Raw genomic sequence first — 20,688 nt, forward strand, 5'->3', positions numbered from 1 at the left:
ATTACCATAAAGTGCATATATACAATAAATTTCATAAATAGTAGATCAAAAACATAACCTTAAGTAGAGTACAAGAGGAAAGTAGGGACTGGCAATGTTCAAACTCAAACTCTTGTTTGGTTATAGCACTGGCTTCAGGTTTAAAAGCAGATGTTTTAGTGTGGTAAGATGCCCTATATCAGGAATTTAGCATTGGCTTCACTTAATTGACTAATCATAGAACAATGACTTTCTACACCTTATAGAATTCATCTTAGCAATTCCTGCAACTGTGTATACACACGTGTTAATCATCATCATAATTCACAACTAACAACACTTCCACACATACCAAAATGGAGTGGCACCTTTGGGCATGAAGGCAGGGTACCCTTTGAATAAGTTACCATTCCTAACAGGAAGGGGAAAGAGAGCCACAGTCTCTTGATTCTGCCACCTTGGTTCTCTCTGGTGCTTAGCTTGTGACCTGGGCAATTTACTTGGCTTTTTTGGAGTCATATTTCTCATTAAAAAGTATCTCCAAGGTTCCTTTGGCACTGAAATTAATGTTTCATGAAATATACCTTCTCAATAAGGGATGTACAAAAAAACCTTTCATTTATAAATTACTCTTTTTCTTACATACATTTTCCTAACCAACAAATTTCTACATTTATCCCATACTTAGGGGACTACACAATTGCAAGGTAAAGATTCACACTATTTATAGAATGATCGTGGTCCAAATTTCCTGATATATTGTACTTTAATAGCTTTGGGCACAAGGTCACAGTACTGACAAGAGATTAAAACCTCATTTATGGTAATCACCATTATTTGGAAAGTATTTAAAGCTAAGTAAAACTCAACGATCATTTGAAGAAAATTTTCACGCGCAAATTATCTATTGATAGAGAAAAAAAATAAACACTAAAAGAAAATTTTTTTTGAAAGGTAAAATAAAAATAGCAACTTAAAATATCCTGTCCCATTTAATGAACTCCTTATTAAAATTTAAAAAAATTAAGTATCTGGAAAAAATAGCAGTCTCCTACCATATAAGTTCATACCACAAAGTCAGGAAGTCAAGACAGATCAATTTAAGAAGCAGAAGCAAAAACAAAGAGTCTCAGAAGAATCAAGATGGCAGAGGAGTGAGTGGAAGTCACACTGACCTCCTCCCAGGAAAAATCTGGAATTACAACAAAATTCTGGAGATATCACCTGGAACAAAAAACTGAACAGTAGCAAGAGAGGAACCTTATTACCTCAGACAGACAGAAGAATCAGCTTAGCACAAACTAACTAGTAAGGGGTGTGGTACAGACTTGAGAAGGCCAGCAGGGCGCCCACAGACGGCAGCACCAGAAGGATATTGAAACGGCCTGTTGTATACCCTGAGATGAGCAGGCTCTAAACCATAAGTGGGGATCTCAGGTCTACAGCACCAGAGTCCAAAAAGTACAGAGATACCAAACACCTGTGAAAAGCAGCAGGGTTGCTCTCTGCCAGAGACAGGTGGCTGGAGACACAAAGAGCCATTTAAAGGGCCAATGCATAAATTTTTATTTCCAGCCACTTACACTGGGCTCTGGCAAAAACGGGGGTAGAGTGGGCTGGAGCTACCTGAGGAGAGACTTGGGGTAGAGGCTTTGGGGAGAGAACTGAGGGAATAGGTGGTGAGACCCCGGTGCTAACTCCTCCTCCATATGGAAGCAGCCATCGTGCTCAGGCAGACCACTCCTCTGAGTGGAAGCAGTTAGGAGGACACAATAGCTCCGCCCCCAGGAGACTCAGCACCAGCAGTGCTACACAAGCCCCACTGCTGATTACAGAGAAGTAGTCAGAGATAGTAGATCCCTGGCGAAAGGGGCTGCCAAATGGTCTAGAGACACTTAAGGAGAGTCTGGAGATGGATGCTTTGGGGAGAGCACTGAGAGAGCAGCTGATAGGCACCAGGTGCTGACTCATTCCCCATACAGCAGCACCCATCTTACGCAGGCAGACCAATCCCCTGAGTGGCAAAAGCATAGGAGGACCCAATAGCCCCGGCCCCAGGAAGGACTCCGCCCTGCCCTGTGTTGTCTAAGCTGGCCTGCTGAGTGCATAGTGACTAGATTAACAGCTGAAGGAGACAGCCACAGACAGTAAGTGTCTGTAAGTCTTGAACAGACTGCCTAAGGTCAGACAGGGTCAACATCTGACATCAGCAGAGGCAGATCCGGAAAGAAAAAACAGCAGTCTCCTACCATAGAAGTTTACAACACAAAGTAATAAAATCAAGACAGATCAATTGAAGAAGTAGAAGCAAAAAAGAAGAGTCTCACAAATAATGGGAAGACAAAGAAACACCCCCGCCCCCTGCCAATCGATGGGAAAAGAGGAATCTTCAGATAGGGAACTAAATGAAACAGAGGCAAATAAACTCAGATATTCACATCAAACAACAGTTCTCAGGAAGCTCAATGAGCTCAGTGAGCTCAGAGAGAATTACCAAAAACTACAGGGAAAGTGCAAGGAACTTGCTGCAAACCATATCAGCATGAAAAGGGCATAGAAACCATCAATAAGAGACAAGAGGAAATGAAGAATACAATTTTTGAATTGAAGAACACAGTAGAAGGAATCAAAATCGGGCTAGATGAACCAGAAGATCGAATCAGTGAACCAGAAGACAAAGTAGAACAAAGCTCCCAGAAAAAGCAAGAAAATGAAAAAAGACTCAAAAAGAATAAAGAAGCATTTAGGGAGATGCAGGACAACTTGAAACATAACAATATCTGTATAATAGGGACAACAGAAGGAGAAGAAGAGGAGGAAGGGATAGAGAACCTCCTTCAAAAAATAATGTAAGATTTCCCTAATGTGAGGAGAGAAAAAGTCACGCAAGTCCAGGAAGTACAAAGCATCTCATTCAAAAGGTACCCAGTGAGGCCCACTCCAAGACACATCATCATTAAAATGGCAAATATCAAACACAAAGGGAGAATCCTAAAGACGGCAATGGAGAAACAAGTAGTAACATATCAGGGAGCCCCGATAAGGCTAGCAGCTGACTTCTCAACAGAAACACTGCAAGCCAGAAGGGAATGGCAAGAAATATTCCAAGTACTGAAAAGCAAAGGCCTGTAGCCAAGACTGCTCTACCCAGCAAGGCTCTCAATTAAAACGGAAGGCAAAATAAGGAGCTTCGCAGACAAAAGAAGGCAAAAGAATAAACTTCCACCAAACCAGCATTGCAAGATATGCTAAAGGGACTGTTTTAAGAAGATGAAGAAAAACAGTGAGAAAGAGAGGAACACAGGTACAAAGAGAAAAAGATGAATAAGTACCTATCAATAATAACTTTAAATGTAAATGGATTAAATGTCCCAATCCAAAAACATAGGGTAGCTGAATGGATAAGAAAACATGACCCACACACGTGATGCCTACAAGAGACCCACCTCAGAACAAAGGACCTACACAGACTGAAAGTAAAACGATGGAAAAAAAATATTCCAAGCAAATGGACGGGAAAACAATTCTTATATCATGCAAAATAGATGCCAAAACAAAGACCATAAAAGGAGACCCAGAAGGACACTTCATAATACTCAAAGGAAGAATCCATCAAGAAGACATAAACATTGTAAACTTATATGCGCCCAATGTAGGAACACCCAAATATATGAGGAAAATCTTGGAGTACTTCAAGAAAGATAAAGACAGCAACACACTGATAATAGGAGATTTTAACACCACACTCTCAACAATGGATAGATCTTCCAAACAAAACATCAACAAGGAGATTGTGGAACTGAATGACACAATTGATCAAATGGACTTAACTGACATAAACAGAACCTTTCATCCCAAAGAAGCAAAATACACATTCTTTTCAAATCCACAAGGAACAGTTTCAAAGACAGACTACAAGACAAAGCACAAAACAAGCCTCAACAAATTCAAGAAAACTGAAATCATAACAAACATTTTCTCAGACCACAAGGGCTGAAAGTAGAAACCAACCTCATGGAAAAAACTCAAAAACATTCAGACTCATGGAGACTGAATAGCATGCTACTAAACAATGAATGGGTCGATAATAACATCAAAGAAGAGATCTAAAAGTTTCTTGAAACAAATGAAAATGAACACACAACAGTCCAAAACCTATGGGAAACAGCAAAGGCAGTGCTGAGAGGGAAGTTCAAAGAAATACAGGCCTACATAGAAGAGATAGAAACATTTCAAATAAACAACCTAACCTTATAGCTTCAAGAACTGGAGAAACAACAAACAAAGCCCAGAGCAAGTAGAAGGAAGGAAATAATCAAGATTACAGCAGAGCTGAATGACATAGTAACTAAATGAACAATTCAAAGGATCAACCAATCCAGGAGCTAGTTCTGTTAAAAAATAAACAAAATCCACAAGCCTTTAAGCAAGACAAGAAAAAGAGGGAGAGGACTCAAATAAACAATATCAGAAATGAAAGAGAAATTACAACTGATATCACAGAAATACAAAGGATTGTAAGAAATTACTATGAACAATTACATGCCAAGAAATACGAAAAATTCAATGAAATGGACAAATTTCTTGAAAAATATAACCTTCCAGCACTGAATGAAGAAGAAGCAGAAAGTCTGAACAGACCGACAACAGCTGGTGAAGTTGAAGCAGTAATCAAAAAACTGGCACACAAAAGCCCTGGACCAGATGGTTTCACAGGAGAATTTTACAAAATATTTAAGGAAGAGCTAACCCCTGTCTTTCTTATACTATTCCAAAAAATCCAAGAGGAGGGAAGTCTCCCAAACTCTTTTTATGAGGCCAGAATCATCCTAATCCCAAAACCAGATACAGACACAACAAAGAAGGAAAACTACAGGCCAATATCACTGATGAACATAGACGCTAAAATCCTCAACAAAATATTGGAAAACCGCATCCAGCAATACATTAAAAAGACCATCCACCGGGATCAAGTGGGATTCATCCCAGGGATGCAAGGATGGTTCAATATTCACAAATCAATAAACGTAATACATCACATACACAAAGGAAAGAAAAAAATCACATGATCATATCAATAGATGCAGAAAAAGCATTTGATAATGTACAGCATCCATTTATGATAAAAGCATTCAGCAAACTGGGAATAAAGGGGGGTTAAACTGGGAATAAAGGGGGGTCATACCTCAACATAATAAAGGCCATAAATGAAAAACCTATAGTCAACATTATACTCAACAGGGAAAACTAAAAGCCTTCCCACTAAGATTGGGAAGAAGACTAAGATGTCTGCTTTCACCACTTCTATTCAACATAGTATTGGAAGTCCTAGCCACAGTGATCAGAGAAGAAAAAGAATAAAAATGCATCCAAATTGTAAAATACGAAGTACAACTGTCATTGTTTGTAGGTGACATGATAGCGTGCATAGATAACCCCACAGACTCTACCAGAAAAGCCATGATGGTGTTTAACTTTCCAAGTGCTTGATCATTTGGGGAGTTGGTTAATTAATCACATTTTTTTTTTCAATGTCCTCCATTTGCTTAAAGACTTCTGGTATGGATCTGAGGCTCTTTTATTTTTTTTTTCATGTTGTCACAAATCAAATTATATACTGAATGGTCAGAAGAACCCATAAAACAAGTAGATAATAATCAAAAGGATCCTAAAATATTTTTCCAAATACAAATTTTATTTACTCTCTCTAAAAAAAAAAAAATTAAGTATCTGGTAATTGTAGACAGTCCACATGACCAAATGAATAATAATTAGATGGCAGATTTTAATTTTACTATGGGACTAAGATGATGCCTACTTGATAGCCTGGCATCCCTGTACAAACCTTTCACATTTCCCACCCACCCTTGGATCTCACAAAAGCACTTGAGAAGTCAAAAGATGAACATATATCCCAAATAAGTCCACTCTCATTCTTAGGATAACCCAGCAAGATAGGAAGGAATCCTTTCCTGATTGTGACAGATTAGGGAAGAGACTCAAAAAGGTGAAGTGATTTACTCCATACCACACAGCCAGAAATGCCAGAGCAGCAATCAGAACCCAGACTCTAACTCCCTGACCTGAGAGCCATGGGGCTGTGTATGTGCACCTGTGCCCCTGTTGCACATGAGGTGTCACCTGGGGCATGAGAGGGGTCTTGCATGCATGGGACCATGTGTCGAGGGCCATCAAGAGACAGTGGTGATGGCAAGTCCTGGGGCCACCTGGATAGACAGGATACCTGTACCTCCCCTAAGTTGGTCAAGCTCCTGCTTGGGGGCCTGGCCAGGATGGAAGCTACAGTTTTTGTGCAACCCCTGGACCTGGTGAAGTACTGGATGCAGCTGAGCAGGGAAAGAAGCCAAGACACAAGAGTTTAAAACCATCTTCCATGCCCTAACCAGTATCCTTAAGGCAGAAGAGCTGAGGAGCATTTACACCAGGCTGTCAGTTTCCCTACAGTGCCAGACCACTAACACCACCACTTGCCTTGGCATCTATACTGTGCTATTTCAAAGCCTGACTGGGGATGATGGTATAACCCCCGACTTTCTGTTGAAAGTCCTGATTAGCATGACTACAGCTGCAACTGGTACCTTTGTAGGAACATCAACTGAGATGGCTCTAATCCACATGGTGGCCAATGGCCTGCTTTCAGCTGACCAGTGCTTTGGCTACAAAAATGTGCTTAATGCCCTGATTCGAATTTCCTGGGAGGAGGGGTCCCCACGTTATGGAGGGGCTGCATCCCAACCATGGCTTGGGCAGCTGTCGTCAATGCCGCCCAGCTTGCCTCTTATTCTTAATCCAAGCAGTTCTTACTGGACTCAGGCTATTTCCTGGACAAGATCCTATGCCACTTTTGTGCCAGCATGCTCAGTGGCCTGGTCCCTACTGCTGCCTCCATGCCCATTGGCTTTGTCAAGAACCAGAACATGCAAATGATTGATGGGAAGCCAGAATACAAAAACAGGCTGGATGTGCTGGTGAAGGTCGTTCGCTATGAGGTCTTCTTCAACCTGTGAAAGGGATTTACACCATACTATGCCCACTTAGGCCCCAACACCGTGTTCAGTTTAATCTTTGTGGAGTAGATGAACAAGGCCTACAAGCATCTTTCCCTTGGTGGGAAAGGGGCCTGGAGCCAATGTGCTGGGGCTCCCACTCACCTGCTACATCTATAATCAGTGTGCCCCTGGGGGGCCTGGACTACTGCCCTGGGCTCCTCTGTTTATTTTCCCTCCACAGTGTGGCTCCTCCCTCTGAAGTAAAGGACTTTAGTCTGTCCTACCTCTGCTACAGCTTACCCTGCTTGTCCTGATCCTTATGACTTCTCTGTCCCTGGCTGTGCCTTAGGAGCAGCTGAGAAACTCTCTTAGGATTTTCCAGCCTCCTCTTGGGTGTTAGTTTCAGGGCACATAGGACAGCAGAAGATCCCCCGTCTCAGTAGGGAAACCAAGGCAGAGCTGAGGGCACCAGAAAGAGCAGAAACTGTCAAGATGGTCAGAGGGTCTGCAGTGGAAGGATGTGGCCTTTCTCCCTTCACCTCACTGTGAAAATAATTAATAAATTGGATTGATAACATTAAAAAAAAAAGACTAACTCCCAAAAGCTCATCTTCTCTCCACGATTTTATCGTTAGTTTTTTTTAAAAAAAGACTTTATTTATTTATTTTTAGAAAGAGGGGAAAGGAGGGAGAAAGAAAGGAACAGAAACATCAATGTGTGGATGCCTCTCATGCACTTCTTACTGGGGACCTGGCCTACAACTCAGGCATGTGCCCTGATGGGGAATCAAACCTGAGACCCTTTGGGTCACAGGCTGGCACTCTATCCACTGAGCCACACCAGTCAGGACTTATGGCTATTTCTTAATTTAAGCATTCTTCTTGACCCATCTAACCACTGCCAAAATAATAATAAAACAACATCAAAATCATTAATAATCATGGACTTAAATCTAATCTTCAAGTAAGATCTGACAAGATTTTTCCATTAAGGAGGGAAATGTTTTTCTCCCCCAAAACAAAACCAATCAAACAAAAAACACAGCTCCACAACAGTCTTGCTTAATTCGGTGACAAGTTCTCACTCTGATTCTATTACATACATGCAGGGCCAGGCAAATGGTGACAAATAAGGCCTAAGTACCCACCAGCCTGAGCTTGACATCAGTCCTTATCACTTGGCAGCACCAGTCCCATCAGGACTGAGAGATTAAGATGGTACTGACAGTGAGATGCTTTGCCAAAGTCAGAGCAAAATGAGTAGAGTATCTATTTCCAGGGGGACAGCAAAGCAAGTGGTTTGTACCACTATCATGAGGCAAGAGGACAGCAAAATATGACACTCGCAAAAGGATGTGTAGACTACTACATATATCCAATAGCTAGACAAGGCAATCAAAGTCCAAGTGATTAGACTATTCAGGAGGCAAGTGAGTAAACAGGCCAATTATTTCTGTAGCTTCTCATGCATTTTTCATCAGGTCAAGACCATCAATCATATTAAATTATTAAAAATTAATATGAACCATTGGGTTTTCTTATTTAACAATGGGGATAATCTGCTTTATTTAAAGAACTAATTTCTCTTTTTATCACCTTCACTTACATATCCTACCTGTATTCTAGATATGCTCTTTATATCCTCCAAAACCACATTCACATCAACTGAAGAGATAAGTTAGCATCTCCCTGCAATTGTCCCTTCCAGCTGATAATCCACCATTCTTTCTCATGTTAAAGTATTCAGTCAGGCTCATCTATTGTACTAATGCCTTTGTGTAGAATGTCACATTATTCCAGAGTCCTTTCACACTGTTTCTTTCATAATGCTTCATAATTCTCTGTATCCCATAAATATTAGTACTTTCTAATAGTTGCAATAGGCTAGTGCCCTCAGGACCTTTTAAAACTTCCACTTTCCAGGCAGTTATTTATTATCTGCCTTCTTGTCTCTCCTCCTCAGGGTGATGTCAAATTTCTTGACCCTTCTCATTATATGTGATACAAAAAACAGACATCTCCTAAAGTCAGCCCAGCCTTCCTCATCTCATCTTGGACTTCATTTCTGTAGTACTCCTCCCACTCCCACAAACTATCTTTTTCTCCCTTGCTAAACCATCCCCACTAACAAGCAAACATACTTTAACACCAACCACCTTAAACTCTGCCCTCTAAGTATGCTGCCTACTCCAGCTAGTTTCCTTTCCCTCCTCCCTTCCACATCAATACCTCTGCAAAACCTTTCAACCTCCACTGCCTCGCTCCCATTTTCTCTTCCATCCACCCTAAATGGGCCTCAGTCTCCTAAAACATTCTCAACCACCTACATATTGCTAAAGTCAGTGGTCCACTGGCCATTCCCCTCTTAACCAATACTCTTCTCCAGGCATCCAGACATATGTTCCTCTAGTTTTCCTCCTAGCTCCCTGGTCACTTTCTCAGTATCTTTGGCTGGCTCCTCTCCTTCACCAATCACAGAAATGGCCCACTTCTCTCTATGACATAAATTCTCTCCCCAGGTAATCCCATCTGATCCTGTGGCTTTAAACACAATTGTTCAACACAGCAATGACACTCACATTTTTATTTCTAGCCTACACTGCTCCTGACCTTATTCCCATTCCATGTTTCTGTTCATCCTTTACCTCCTTCAAATTGGCCTGACTATCCACCAAAGCCATCAGCTCTTGGTATTTTCCTAATTTCTACCAACCTCAAGCAAATAAAAAGAGGAAGTAAATGGCAAAGAAGTAAGGCATAAAAGAAGCCCTGAACTAACTGTAAAGAATAGATTACAACTTTCATGACAAAACTAAGGAAAATTTCTAATTAAATTTCTAGAAATTTAAACTTAGTTTAATTTTTACTCTTAAAATTCTCAGTGATTAAAACTACTTTGATGTAAAATCTGATTCATTTTATGCATTTGCAGTGTTTTAATAAAAAAGACTTACCCTAAATAGTAACCCTGCCAAACTCTGGGCAAACAAGTCCTTTATTTGTTTATCCTTTGGCTTCTGCAGGACAGCTTCTGTTATTCTGAGTAGTATTTGCAACATCTGTTCCCTGGGTCAGCCAAAATAAAAGCTCATATTAATCACATCTCCAAAGCACTTTAATTTATAGGTGCAAGAAATTCTGTTAAGAATTCAGCAACACTGGTAAACATGTATTACTCAAAATTATTAAAAATTAGAATGTCAATTACATAGCAAATACTATGTTCTATCAAAATAAGCTACCTTATGTTACAACAGTTCTAAAAATATGCCTCCCAAGCCCACAACATTAATAGGCAGGATAAAACAGGTACTGTCCTGGTTTGATTATTCTCCCCTTGCAAGAAGGGAGACAAGACTGTTTCTCCAAATGTGCCTATTTGAACTTATGCAGCGCCCTTTAATTTCCATATCCATTATTTTATTTAGCCTTTAAGGTCTCCTTATCTATCTTTGTGACAGAAAATAAAACTGACTTTCTGGTCTTCATTCTGGGGAGATATGCAGTCAGCATAATAGTATAACCGAACTCCACAGTACTCTTAAGGTAGGAAGGTTTGGAAAGGTCACTGTTGGTCACTTAGAGGAGTTTTGTGCCTGGAAGATTCTGACTCTGTACCACAGAGCGTAACTGAGACAGCTGCAATCATGACACTTTAGTCACAGTGTACCTTGCAGAAAGGGGTTTTTATGTAAAAGATCTTTGAAGAGGATAAAGCACTACAGAGACAGACTAACACTGCTAATTATTACAGTAATAAGGTCTTCAGAACAGCTAATGGGCATTTTTCCTTCTTACAGCTAAATTACATTCTTCTCATCAGAGTGCTCACTTTTTTTTATCCCAAATTCCATCTGAGAACACATTATCTTTTGTATATAGGACAGTCTATTTGTTCTCTGAGGGAAATCACCTCAGTTCCTTTTAACTTCTTTGAGATCTTACTAACCATTTGTTTATCTTTATAACTTTCTCCTTGGCCTTACTGCTCATTAGTGATAAAATCGATAGCTGGACAAAGTCCAAGTCAGATGAGATCTCTAAATCACAGTTCCTTTATACTTTTCTCATATTTCTACATATCAGGACAGTATCTTCTCTCACCATGACATTGAATCTCATTAAATCTCTATGACCTTTAGGGATTTCCTGCCCTATTTGCATCTGAGACCCCATTAAATTTTCGTTGTAGGGTTATTTTTTGGCATACAGTCTCATTGCACTCTGTTCTACCTGTTTGCTTGTCTTATATACTGCCTATGGATTCTGGAGCAGGGAATAAGAAGACCTATCAAGGTATAGAGTTATGGGCACATGTGCATGGAGTGGACAGTGACTGTGAAGAGGTAAGGAAAGAAATGGAGCAGAGCAGGGGACAGTCTGTCACTCACCACATTCAGAGTCCCCAGACCCATCATAGATAAAGAGAAGGGCAGTCTCCAGTGTCACCACTGTCTGCTCACATTAAAGGCACATCTCTTTATATATTCTATGGACTATTTTTTGGTGAGTATTTTCAACTTTTCTTTCTCTCTTTTTTAAAAAAAAAGATTTCATTTATTTATTTTTAAAGGAGAAGGGAGGGAGAAAGAGAGGGAGAGAAACATCCATGTGTGATTGCCTTTCGCACACCCCCTATATTGGGGACCTGGCCTACAACCCAGGCATGTGCTTTGACTGGGAATCAACTAGCCACCCCTTTCTTTGCAGGCCGGTGTTCAATCCACTGAACACCACCAGCCAGGGATCATCTATTTCTATATTTGGTTTTATTTTATACTTTTACCTGGAAATTTCTGAATTTTAAGGAACAGAAAGGAATTGCATAATTTCCTTTTCTAAAATTTTCACTAAAAAAGCTTATAAAAATATCAAAAAACTCCTGACACAATAATATACTGAATTCATCGAGTTTTCAAAGAAAAAAACATCAAAAATACTATTATTATAACTGGTATCAAGGAGCAGATGCTGCAGTTCAAAGCATACCAGTATTTCTCATCACTTTCAATAATACTGACACAGCATTTAACTTTGTTTAAATCATATTATCACTCTAATTATTTTGAGCTTTAACAACTGCTTCTTGGCAAACAGGGCTAAGTTTCTAAGTTTAAGTCTGGGAAAGATGACAGTGGAATTTATATCTTAAAATAATCATTTTGATGCTTGTAGTTTCTTTATTAGTAAACTATCTGCAAACAGGGTTTCTCTAGGCCTACCTTTCCCTCACCTGAAAAAGAAAAGGGCTGGATTCCATTGCCCCTGAGGCCCCTGCCAGTTCAATCCTAACTCATTTTTCTAGTTTCCACAATCTGCAGACAGATCTTTCCAAAGCAATCTTTGTGCGGGCTCAAGGATGTCTAGAAATGCATCCAGAACACAGGCCTGGTAACAAAGACCCCCAAAATTTGCATGAAGGAAGTGTGCCATTGATGCTGGTCTGCAGTGGCCTCAGTGAACTGAAAGCCACAGCCAAAGATCACCAAGAGGAACACTGACAGTACCCAGGTGAGTACTGAGGGCAGTGGAGAATGGTGGCTGGGTAAAAGGAACATGCAAAAAATGGAGTCGACAGACATTTTAAAGGGAGAACTGAGAGGCTGTATTTGTGATGCATTAAGAAAAAAAAGAAGTAGAAAGCAGCTCTGAGATGCTCTAGTGTGTGGCTGAGAACCTCTAAGAATACCTCAGAAGCCAAAGTGCTATGTAGGTATTCACTTGGGACACGGGCATGGGAAAAAGACCAAATGTACTGTTAATGTTTAGGGATATTATAAAAAACACCAAACACAAATGAAGTATAAAAATGAAAACACTTTGAATAAGCATATTTTAACAATGCCAAGATATTTTTGACTCAGTCACTCTGACAATTTACATTTAAAATAATATTTTTCCAAATGAATTTAAAACTTCAAGTTTGAAGAAATGAAAGTCAGTTAACAGCATTTTGGAGTAATTAATAAATTCTCCTGGGCCTATGAAGAATGTACTGGTTGGCCAAAAAAATCCATACGGGTTTTTCCATAAAATAAAAGACACATTTTTCATTTTCACCAACAACTTTATTTAAATTGGATGATTTGAGTATGTCATCTATGTCCCACATGGTATAATATTGATTGTTCTCAATTAATGTATTGATTTAATCACTATCAACTTCAACTGGTCTACCCAACCATGGAGTATTATCATTCAGCGAGAAATCTCTGGCACAAAACTTTGCAAACTACCTTTGAAACACATTTGATCAGTCACAGCACCTTCTCCATACACTGAACCAATCTTTTTTTGCATTTCAGTTGTGTTTTTACCTTTCTTTATTTCTAATAAAGCATAATATGCCAAAAATATTGCATATTTTCTTCCATCTTTGATATTAAAATTGCTACACAAAAATTTGCCACTTTGATACGTTTTTTAAAAATGCACCACTGATATGACAGCTATCACAATACAATCTAACAAAATTGTTTAGAATGAAGTTAAAGACAACTAAGCACTACTAGAGCCATCTTATGGAAAAAAAACAAATGAAATTTTGGGCCAATCCAGTATTATAAAATTTCAGTTATACAGCTTTTCCACAAAACTGATATCAGTTTAAAATGAAAAAGTCTACTATTAAAGTAATTTGACTACTTACTTTTAATTCAAGAACATTTTAAAAACCAATAATGAAAATAAATGAATTATCAAAGTACTAAATATTTACCTTCTTCATAATTCACAGAAGCTTTTACAAAAGACTATCATCTTATTGGTAACTGTAAATCCATATAATAAATGAAGGCTATAACATTTTAATTATGTTGAAAAGCAGAACTGTTTTACAATATTAATTTGAAATAAACTCACCACGTCTTTTTATTCATTATGAGTTCCATTATCATGCGCCTAAAAATAATCAAAACAGCTTTACAAGCATCAACTTGTTCTTTCAAGAGTATGGGAACTTCAGCACATGGTTCCAGCAAAAAGACATTTGCAGCATTTGTCAAAAATACCTTAAAATAAACAAATTTTCCTTTAGAAAATATTAAACATAAATATGAACAAATTCTGCTTAAAAATAATGATGCTAATTTTACTTTACCAATGAATCACCTTTGAGTTATTTCAATTAAGGCAAAAATATGGTACCAACACATACTGAAGATTTTTTTTCATTTATCTCTTATAATCACTCAATTATTGAGACATCTTAAAGACCTTTCTTAAAAAAATTACTATTACATATTATTAATATTGCGACTTTAGAAATTGTATGAATCAGAAAAGGTTTTTTAAAATTTATTTTATTTTAAGATTTTATTCATTTATTTTTAGAGGGGTGGGAGAGAAAGGAGAAATATTGATATGTGAGAAAAACATGAATCGACTGCCTCTCACGCATGCCCCAACCAGGGAACGAGCCTACAATCCAGGCATGTGCACTGAACCAGCATCAAACTGGTGACTTTATACTTGCGAGGATGATCTCAGTCAATTGAGCCACACTAGACAGGGCCAGAAAAGCTTTTGAAGACCTTTGTTTGATATCTTCTCCAAACAGAGAGAAAAAAATGATAAGATATGATCACTGTCTCTGGTTGAGAAACTGTGGGGTGTGGAAGGAAGAGGAAGAGACACTGTGGTCAGAAAGAGGCTGGAAAGAATTGTCTGATTATTGTTGCATCTCCCAGCACATGAGCAACTTCTGACAGGAGGCACGGTCAGTACCACCCAAGGGTGAGGACCTCTAAGAGCAGTGGCATGCCAGGAAATAAAAGCCACACGATTGACATTGCACATCTACTGTGAGCATATATTTTTAATACAAGAACTCTACTGGGTAGTAGAATATAAAACCTCAGTGAATTCTTAAGATTAAAAACAGATTTTGAAAAAAATTTATAAAATTGCCCAACCAATCTATGCTCTGCCACAAACCTTTAGGATACTTGTTCACTGTCCTCTAACATCAGGGGTGTTTCAGTAGAAAATTGTGAGAAGCAGTGACCCAGGCTCTCATGTGATAAGTTTACTGCTTAGGGGCACAATAAATTGACAATGTGTTACCATTTAGACATACGACACTAGCAAACCCTCAATTTAGGAGATTCTGAGTTGTCAATCTGGTAATGTGGATGGATCTGCTCCACATATCTAGAGCTGTATTACATCTTAGGTATCCTTTGTGTTCAACTGTATAAATTTGAAGGATTTGGGAATGAAGAGAACTTCTTTGGCTCACCCATGTACGTAATCCATTAATGCAACATATAAAAACATGCAAAACTGAGCAGAGAAATGAACATACTCAAAAGTCAAGTGTATGAACAAAAATGTTGACAGTCTAGAAAATTATCTTACACAACATTAAAAAGATATCATGCCCCAATTTTCTAGGAAAAATTACTAAATAAGCAACATAATAGTTGATAACATAATAGTAATGGTAAAGAATTCACTAGCCTTCAAGTAAGAAAAAAAAAAAAACAAAGAAACTTTCGACTAACAAACTAAAGCAGTTTTAGTGACTATGTTTCTAAAGGAAGTTTGCCATAGGTGACATGTTGTAATACAGATTCTTTTCATTCACTGTTATTTGGCTTCTTCATGTGAATTTGAAACTTTTGCATGTTTCCAAGTAAAATTGAGGAGGTTTTCATATATAGGGTGAGGCAAAGTAGGTTTACAGTTATAAGTATGTGAAATACAGTTCATTTTTGTCTAACTATTAATTACTGTATTATTTTCCATATAAATATTTTACTTTTTTCTTTTTACTTTAACATTTTACTTTTTACATTTACATTTTACTTCTTTTCACTTTACTTATTAAAAAAATATGAAAATGCCAATTACATGAATATTTCTTATGACCATGTTAGTAATGTGAAGATAAAAATAAACAAAATTAGTAAAATTAGTATGTCCACATCGTACTTGTGAAAAGCAGCTATAGAAGAGTACTACCTTATCAAACCTCCATTTGGACACTCTTTCCTAATGAACCAAGCAAAGGGCTCTGGTACTAGATACAGTGAGAATAAAAACAGCTATTTAAATCCAAATTAAATTTTTAAAAATCTGTAGTGCTAAAATAAATTGGAAAATTTTTTCTTGGTTCAGCCAAGTAGATGTAACTTATGCTTTCAGAAAACAAGTAACACTCTTCTGAACCCAAGGAGATAACTGGTACCTGCAACCTGGCCGACACTGGGATGGATGATGATGATGGTATTCAAGCATTCACCTGAAGGAGGGGGCTACCAAAGGACTCAGGACAGGAGCTTTTAAATGCAATTCTTTGGTGGGGACAGGGGTTATATTTAAGAGCTTTACCAAATTTCTTTGAAGCTACTAAAGTAAAATCATCATGATTTTTTAAAAATTAATTTGAAATTATTTCTCAATTTTCAAAGAAAAATGAGAATATTCATTAGTGACAGTGTGTTAAACTGCTAATTAACCTGAAAACAAAAAGGATTCCATGATAAGAAATCCTAACAAGAGACAGATGATAAAACACAGTGTCACTGAAAATTGAGTAACATGCATGCCATCCATGCCCATGCCATCCCCAGACTCCAAGTCTGTGCTCTGTGTGGGAAGCCTAACTGGACTTAGCCATAAATGTGGATATGGGAGGGAGGATGGAGTGCCAGAAAGCATGGGAAGGATAGGCAGCCTGTGTTTTCACTTATACTCATAACAACATTCAAGTTGGCTGGGACCAAGAGGTAATTTCCCAATCCCTATTTCTGAGATAAAGTTCTGACGACTGGGGAAATTAAGTGATGAGCCAATGTTGTTCTTTCCAATGTTCCCAGATGGTATCGTTTCTATTTCATAAATTCATTCAGGTAACTATATAAAAATTATTGCATTAATCATCATCCTTCATAAATAAAGGCAATTTTTAAGAGGAATATTATTTATAAGATTATATAATCAACCAAAAATTAAAGTACAGGTAACTAATTGCCCATATATGTAACAAAGATACTTGAAGATTTAAATCTCAGGCACTTCACATTCACTATATAATAATCACTCTTAAAAATGTACAACCACTTCATATGTCTCCTTGAACTAGAAAAAAAAATCTTTACAAATTGAAAGAAATAAATCAGAAAGAAAACTCAGAATGAGTGTAAGAGCTGTTTACTGACACGTGGCTAAAAATAGTACCATACTTTATAGGACACTATCTCAGTATACAAGTGTTCATTCAAACTGACTCCAAATGGAGGCCTTTATGTCTCTGGCTGGCCAGCCACATACCTGCAGCATAGCCTGGGCCCCGGCTTTCACATTCTTATTTTCCTCTTCTGTCACACACCCTCTGCTCACAGCATTCGTGAAGGAGTATGTTCGTCCCCAACTCGAAGATCGCTTATGACCGGAGCTTTCAAATGCAGGCTTTAGAAAATAATAATCAGTTAATAGAGAAGAAAAAGACACGTACTCAAATATTTAATTCCTTATGTTAACCAGAATTCACAAGAATAGCTTCTAGAAGGGGAAGTTTTTTTTTCCATTTTGTTCACCACTCTACTTCTAGCACCTAAACTATAGCCTATCAGTTAGTATGTGTTGAAGAAATAAACAATGACTAAATGAGCATGTAATATATAAACCTTTAAAATGTGTGATTAATTCCATTTGCTTCTCTATTGTTTTGACCTCTTGGCTAGTTATTAAAATGATTTCACCAATATTGAAAAATAGAAATTATATAATTATTAATACAGGTATTTAAAAGTAATATGCCTTTGGTTACAAATATTTTTAAATGTTTGTTAATTGCTATGACAAATACCTTCTTTTAGAAATAATATTTTTCAGACTACAAAATAGCATGCTAGAAATATAAATATGATTGAAGTTTCTTTTGTGTTTCAGGAAGAGGTCCCACTCTGTTTATATTAAGCCAGCCTGTAGCTTTATCAAGCACAGACTAAGAGGTCCATTCTGAGAGCATCCACTCTCTAACAACAGCACCCAACCTGCAGTGAGGCTTACTTATGGTAGAGATAACACTCATTATTGATCTAGTCCTTTCAAGTGTATTACATCTGGATGGCTTTTGGAACCAGCCACTACGCAAGAAAAGGCTGCCAAAACATTCTAAATTTACTTTCTCAAGTGTTATTTATTTAAACATGTCAACGAAAAGGCAGTGACATTTTTAGGCTCATACAGAGATGTGTAAAATATGATAGTTTATTAAATAACTCTTGTGCAATGGTGAATAATGAAGCTGCAATGCACATGTGGACCTAGCTTGAGAGTTAGATAATGGATGACCCTGAATAGGGCACAAACGTAGCCTCATTGAGACAGGTCCTCAGGACTCCCTCAGAAACTTGAGAGTATAGGACATGATAAAAAAAGATCCACCCACCTGGGATCTATGACTTAGCAGGTATACTTTGCTAAAAAAAAAATTATATACTTATATTTATGTGTTTGTGTGTGTGTATGTGTGTGTGTGTCTATGTCTATGTCTATGTCTATGTCTATGTCTATGTCTATGTCTATATCTATATCTGTATCTATCTATTCCCAACTGAAACAAGTGATAAAATATTACCTCCTTGTTGTCAGTCTCAGAAAATCCTAATTTTTCATAATCTTCTTGGGCAACTTCCTTTTTATCTGGTTCCTCCATGAACAGAGGTTTGTCCTGGAGGATCCACTTTCTGTATACTTGAACTACTTTCCTTGTTACAGCTATATCACAGGAAGGCAACAAAAATGCCTGAAACGAAAAGAGAAAAACTCCCTTTAATTCCACATAAGCTTAGATCACTACAGAGATACATGACAGACATTTCCAATCATCATCACTAATTTCAGACTTTCCTTTAAAACATACGGCACATAATACACTATACAGGGCTACATATTTTTGTGGACACCAAACTTATCTGAAGAAAAAGGCATTTCCCTAATTGCACTAGAAAATATAATGCAATTCAAACATAACTTCTATATTCTGAATAATTTTTCCACAAATCTAACCAAAATGCACACCTATATAGTCTAGTTGGCGATATAAACAATAATAACTGTATAACTGGGAACTTTTCCCAATGAATCAGATATAGATTTAAGATAACAAACTAGTACAGCCGGTTGCAGCCAACTATTACATCTCCTTCCAACTCCATGTTCAGTGATGTCCATGTTGGTAGCTGGAATTAGCCAAGATGAAAGTATTTACACCACAGAAGTCTGCCAAACCTACCATTTGCTTTTCCTTTTTTGTCTTTGTCTTTCTCTTTTTCTCCTTCCTTTCTTTCCTTCCTTCCTTCCTTTCTTCCTTCCCTTTCCTTCCTTCTTTCCTCCTTCCTTCCTTCCTTTCCTCTCTTCCTCCCTCCCCTCTTTTTTTGAGAGCAAGTTGTTCAATATTTACCAGCACACGACTGTGTACAGATACTAACTTTAATGAGAGCACTGGCCAGTTATAGCATTATACATATTTAGTACACTTGACATTAAGGAATCTCCTTACATATCTACATAAGAATTTTTATGTAATGTAATAAATCTGAAAAATCTAAAAGGAAAGTACATTTGCCTTTTTAGTATCAGCTTTAAGAAATACTTCTGTATGAGGGGTGAATACAAAGAAGTACTCAACATGCCAATGAATGCTTTAATTCCATAGATGAAAAATTAAGATGAGACTCAAAACTACTGAAATATTTGTCCAAGGTTATGAAGTTAAGTAATTAATGCAGATCTCGATCTCAAGTTTCAGAGATTGTGTTAATACTATCCTAAAGCTTCATGCTTCAGGATCCAGTTAGAGGCAGAGTTCAATACAACAAGGGTTTATGTAGTATATAAATCTGCATAGCTGCTGGTCATGTCTCATGAAATTCCAGAGTAGAGAAGTTTCTGTTATAACAAGATTACAACATATCAATGTATCAAATATTCTGACGTATGTTGCAAGAAAGATCAACAAAAGCAGAGTCTAACAAAAAATACACTGATGTCCCATTCTAATTTTGTTCCAAAATTTTATTACAAATATTCTCAAGCATATAAAAATTTCTAAGATTTTTACTATGATTATCCATATATCCATTCCCTAGATTCCACCATTAGCATTTGCTATATTTGCTTTATCACACATCTGTCAATATACACCCTTTTATCTATCCTTTCAATTCATTTTATTTGATACATTTCAAAAAAAGCTGCAGAAATTAGCACCCCTAAACATTTCAGCATGCATATCACTGACAAGAATTCAAAATTGATTTATCATACTCAGGTAAAATTTATAAACAATAAAATGCACAAAGCTTAGGTGGACCATTTGATGAGTTTTGACAAATGCAGACAACTATGTAACCCCAATCCAACAGCAAGGCATATCATGTTATCCTCCTTCCAGAAAGCAAATATAAATCCTCTCTGGATGAAAACAAAATCATAATGAAACCAACATTATTTGTATGAACAGTCTGGTTAAAATGACATGTAGCATATTGATAAAAATAAATATTAGAAAAGAAGTCAATATTAATAAACCAAAATAAACAACAGACAATTTAAAGTATCAGAAAAAGATGTAAATGGGGTTGAAAAAAATAACAAATTAAAAACTCAGAATAAACACAGCTGAAGAGAAAACTAGATAAAATATATTGGAAGAAAACATCCAGAGTGAAGTTTGAGAGACAAAAGG

General features: G+C 37.4%; 1 protein-coding gene across 4 annotated transcripts in view; it reads right to left on the reverse strand.

Moving 5' to 3' along the window:
- The window catches only part of RALGAPA2 (Ral GTPase activating protein catalytic subunit alpha 2), a 393,192-nt gene that overhangs the window by 238,846 nt on the left and 133,658 nt on the right, over window positions 1-20,688 (reverse strand). For all 4 annotated transcript variants that reach the window (XR_008529157.1, XR_008529156.1, XM_054574136.1 and 1 more), the window contains exons 11-14: window positions 18,577-18,744; window positions 17,265-17,402; window positions 13,851-13,999; window positions 9,944-10,055 (exon numbers count right to left, since the gene is read on the reverse strand). Coding sequence is in view for 2 of the 4 variants with exons in the window: in XM_054574136.1 (XP_054430111.1) it covers window positions 9,944-10,055; window positions 13,851-13,999; window positions 17,265-17,402; window positions 18,577-18,744 (567 nt within the window). In the remaining 2 variants the exon portion in view is untranslated. The remainder of the gene's footprint in view (window positions 1-9,943; window positions 10,056-13,850; window positions 14,000-17,264; window positions 17,403-18,576; window positions 18,745-20,688) is intronic.

This window comes from Pteronotus mesoamericanus, unplaced genomic scaffold, assembly GCF_021234165.1.
Source record: "Pteronotus mesoamericanus isolate MK-2021 breed Mesoamerican mustached bat unplaced genomic scaffold, CSHL_Meso_final contig_25, whole genome shotgun sequence".
Classification (NCBI taxonomy): Eukaryota; Metazoa; Chordata; class Mammalia; order Chiroptera; family Mormoopidae; genus Pteronotus; species Pteronotus mesoamericanus.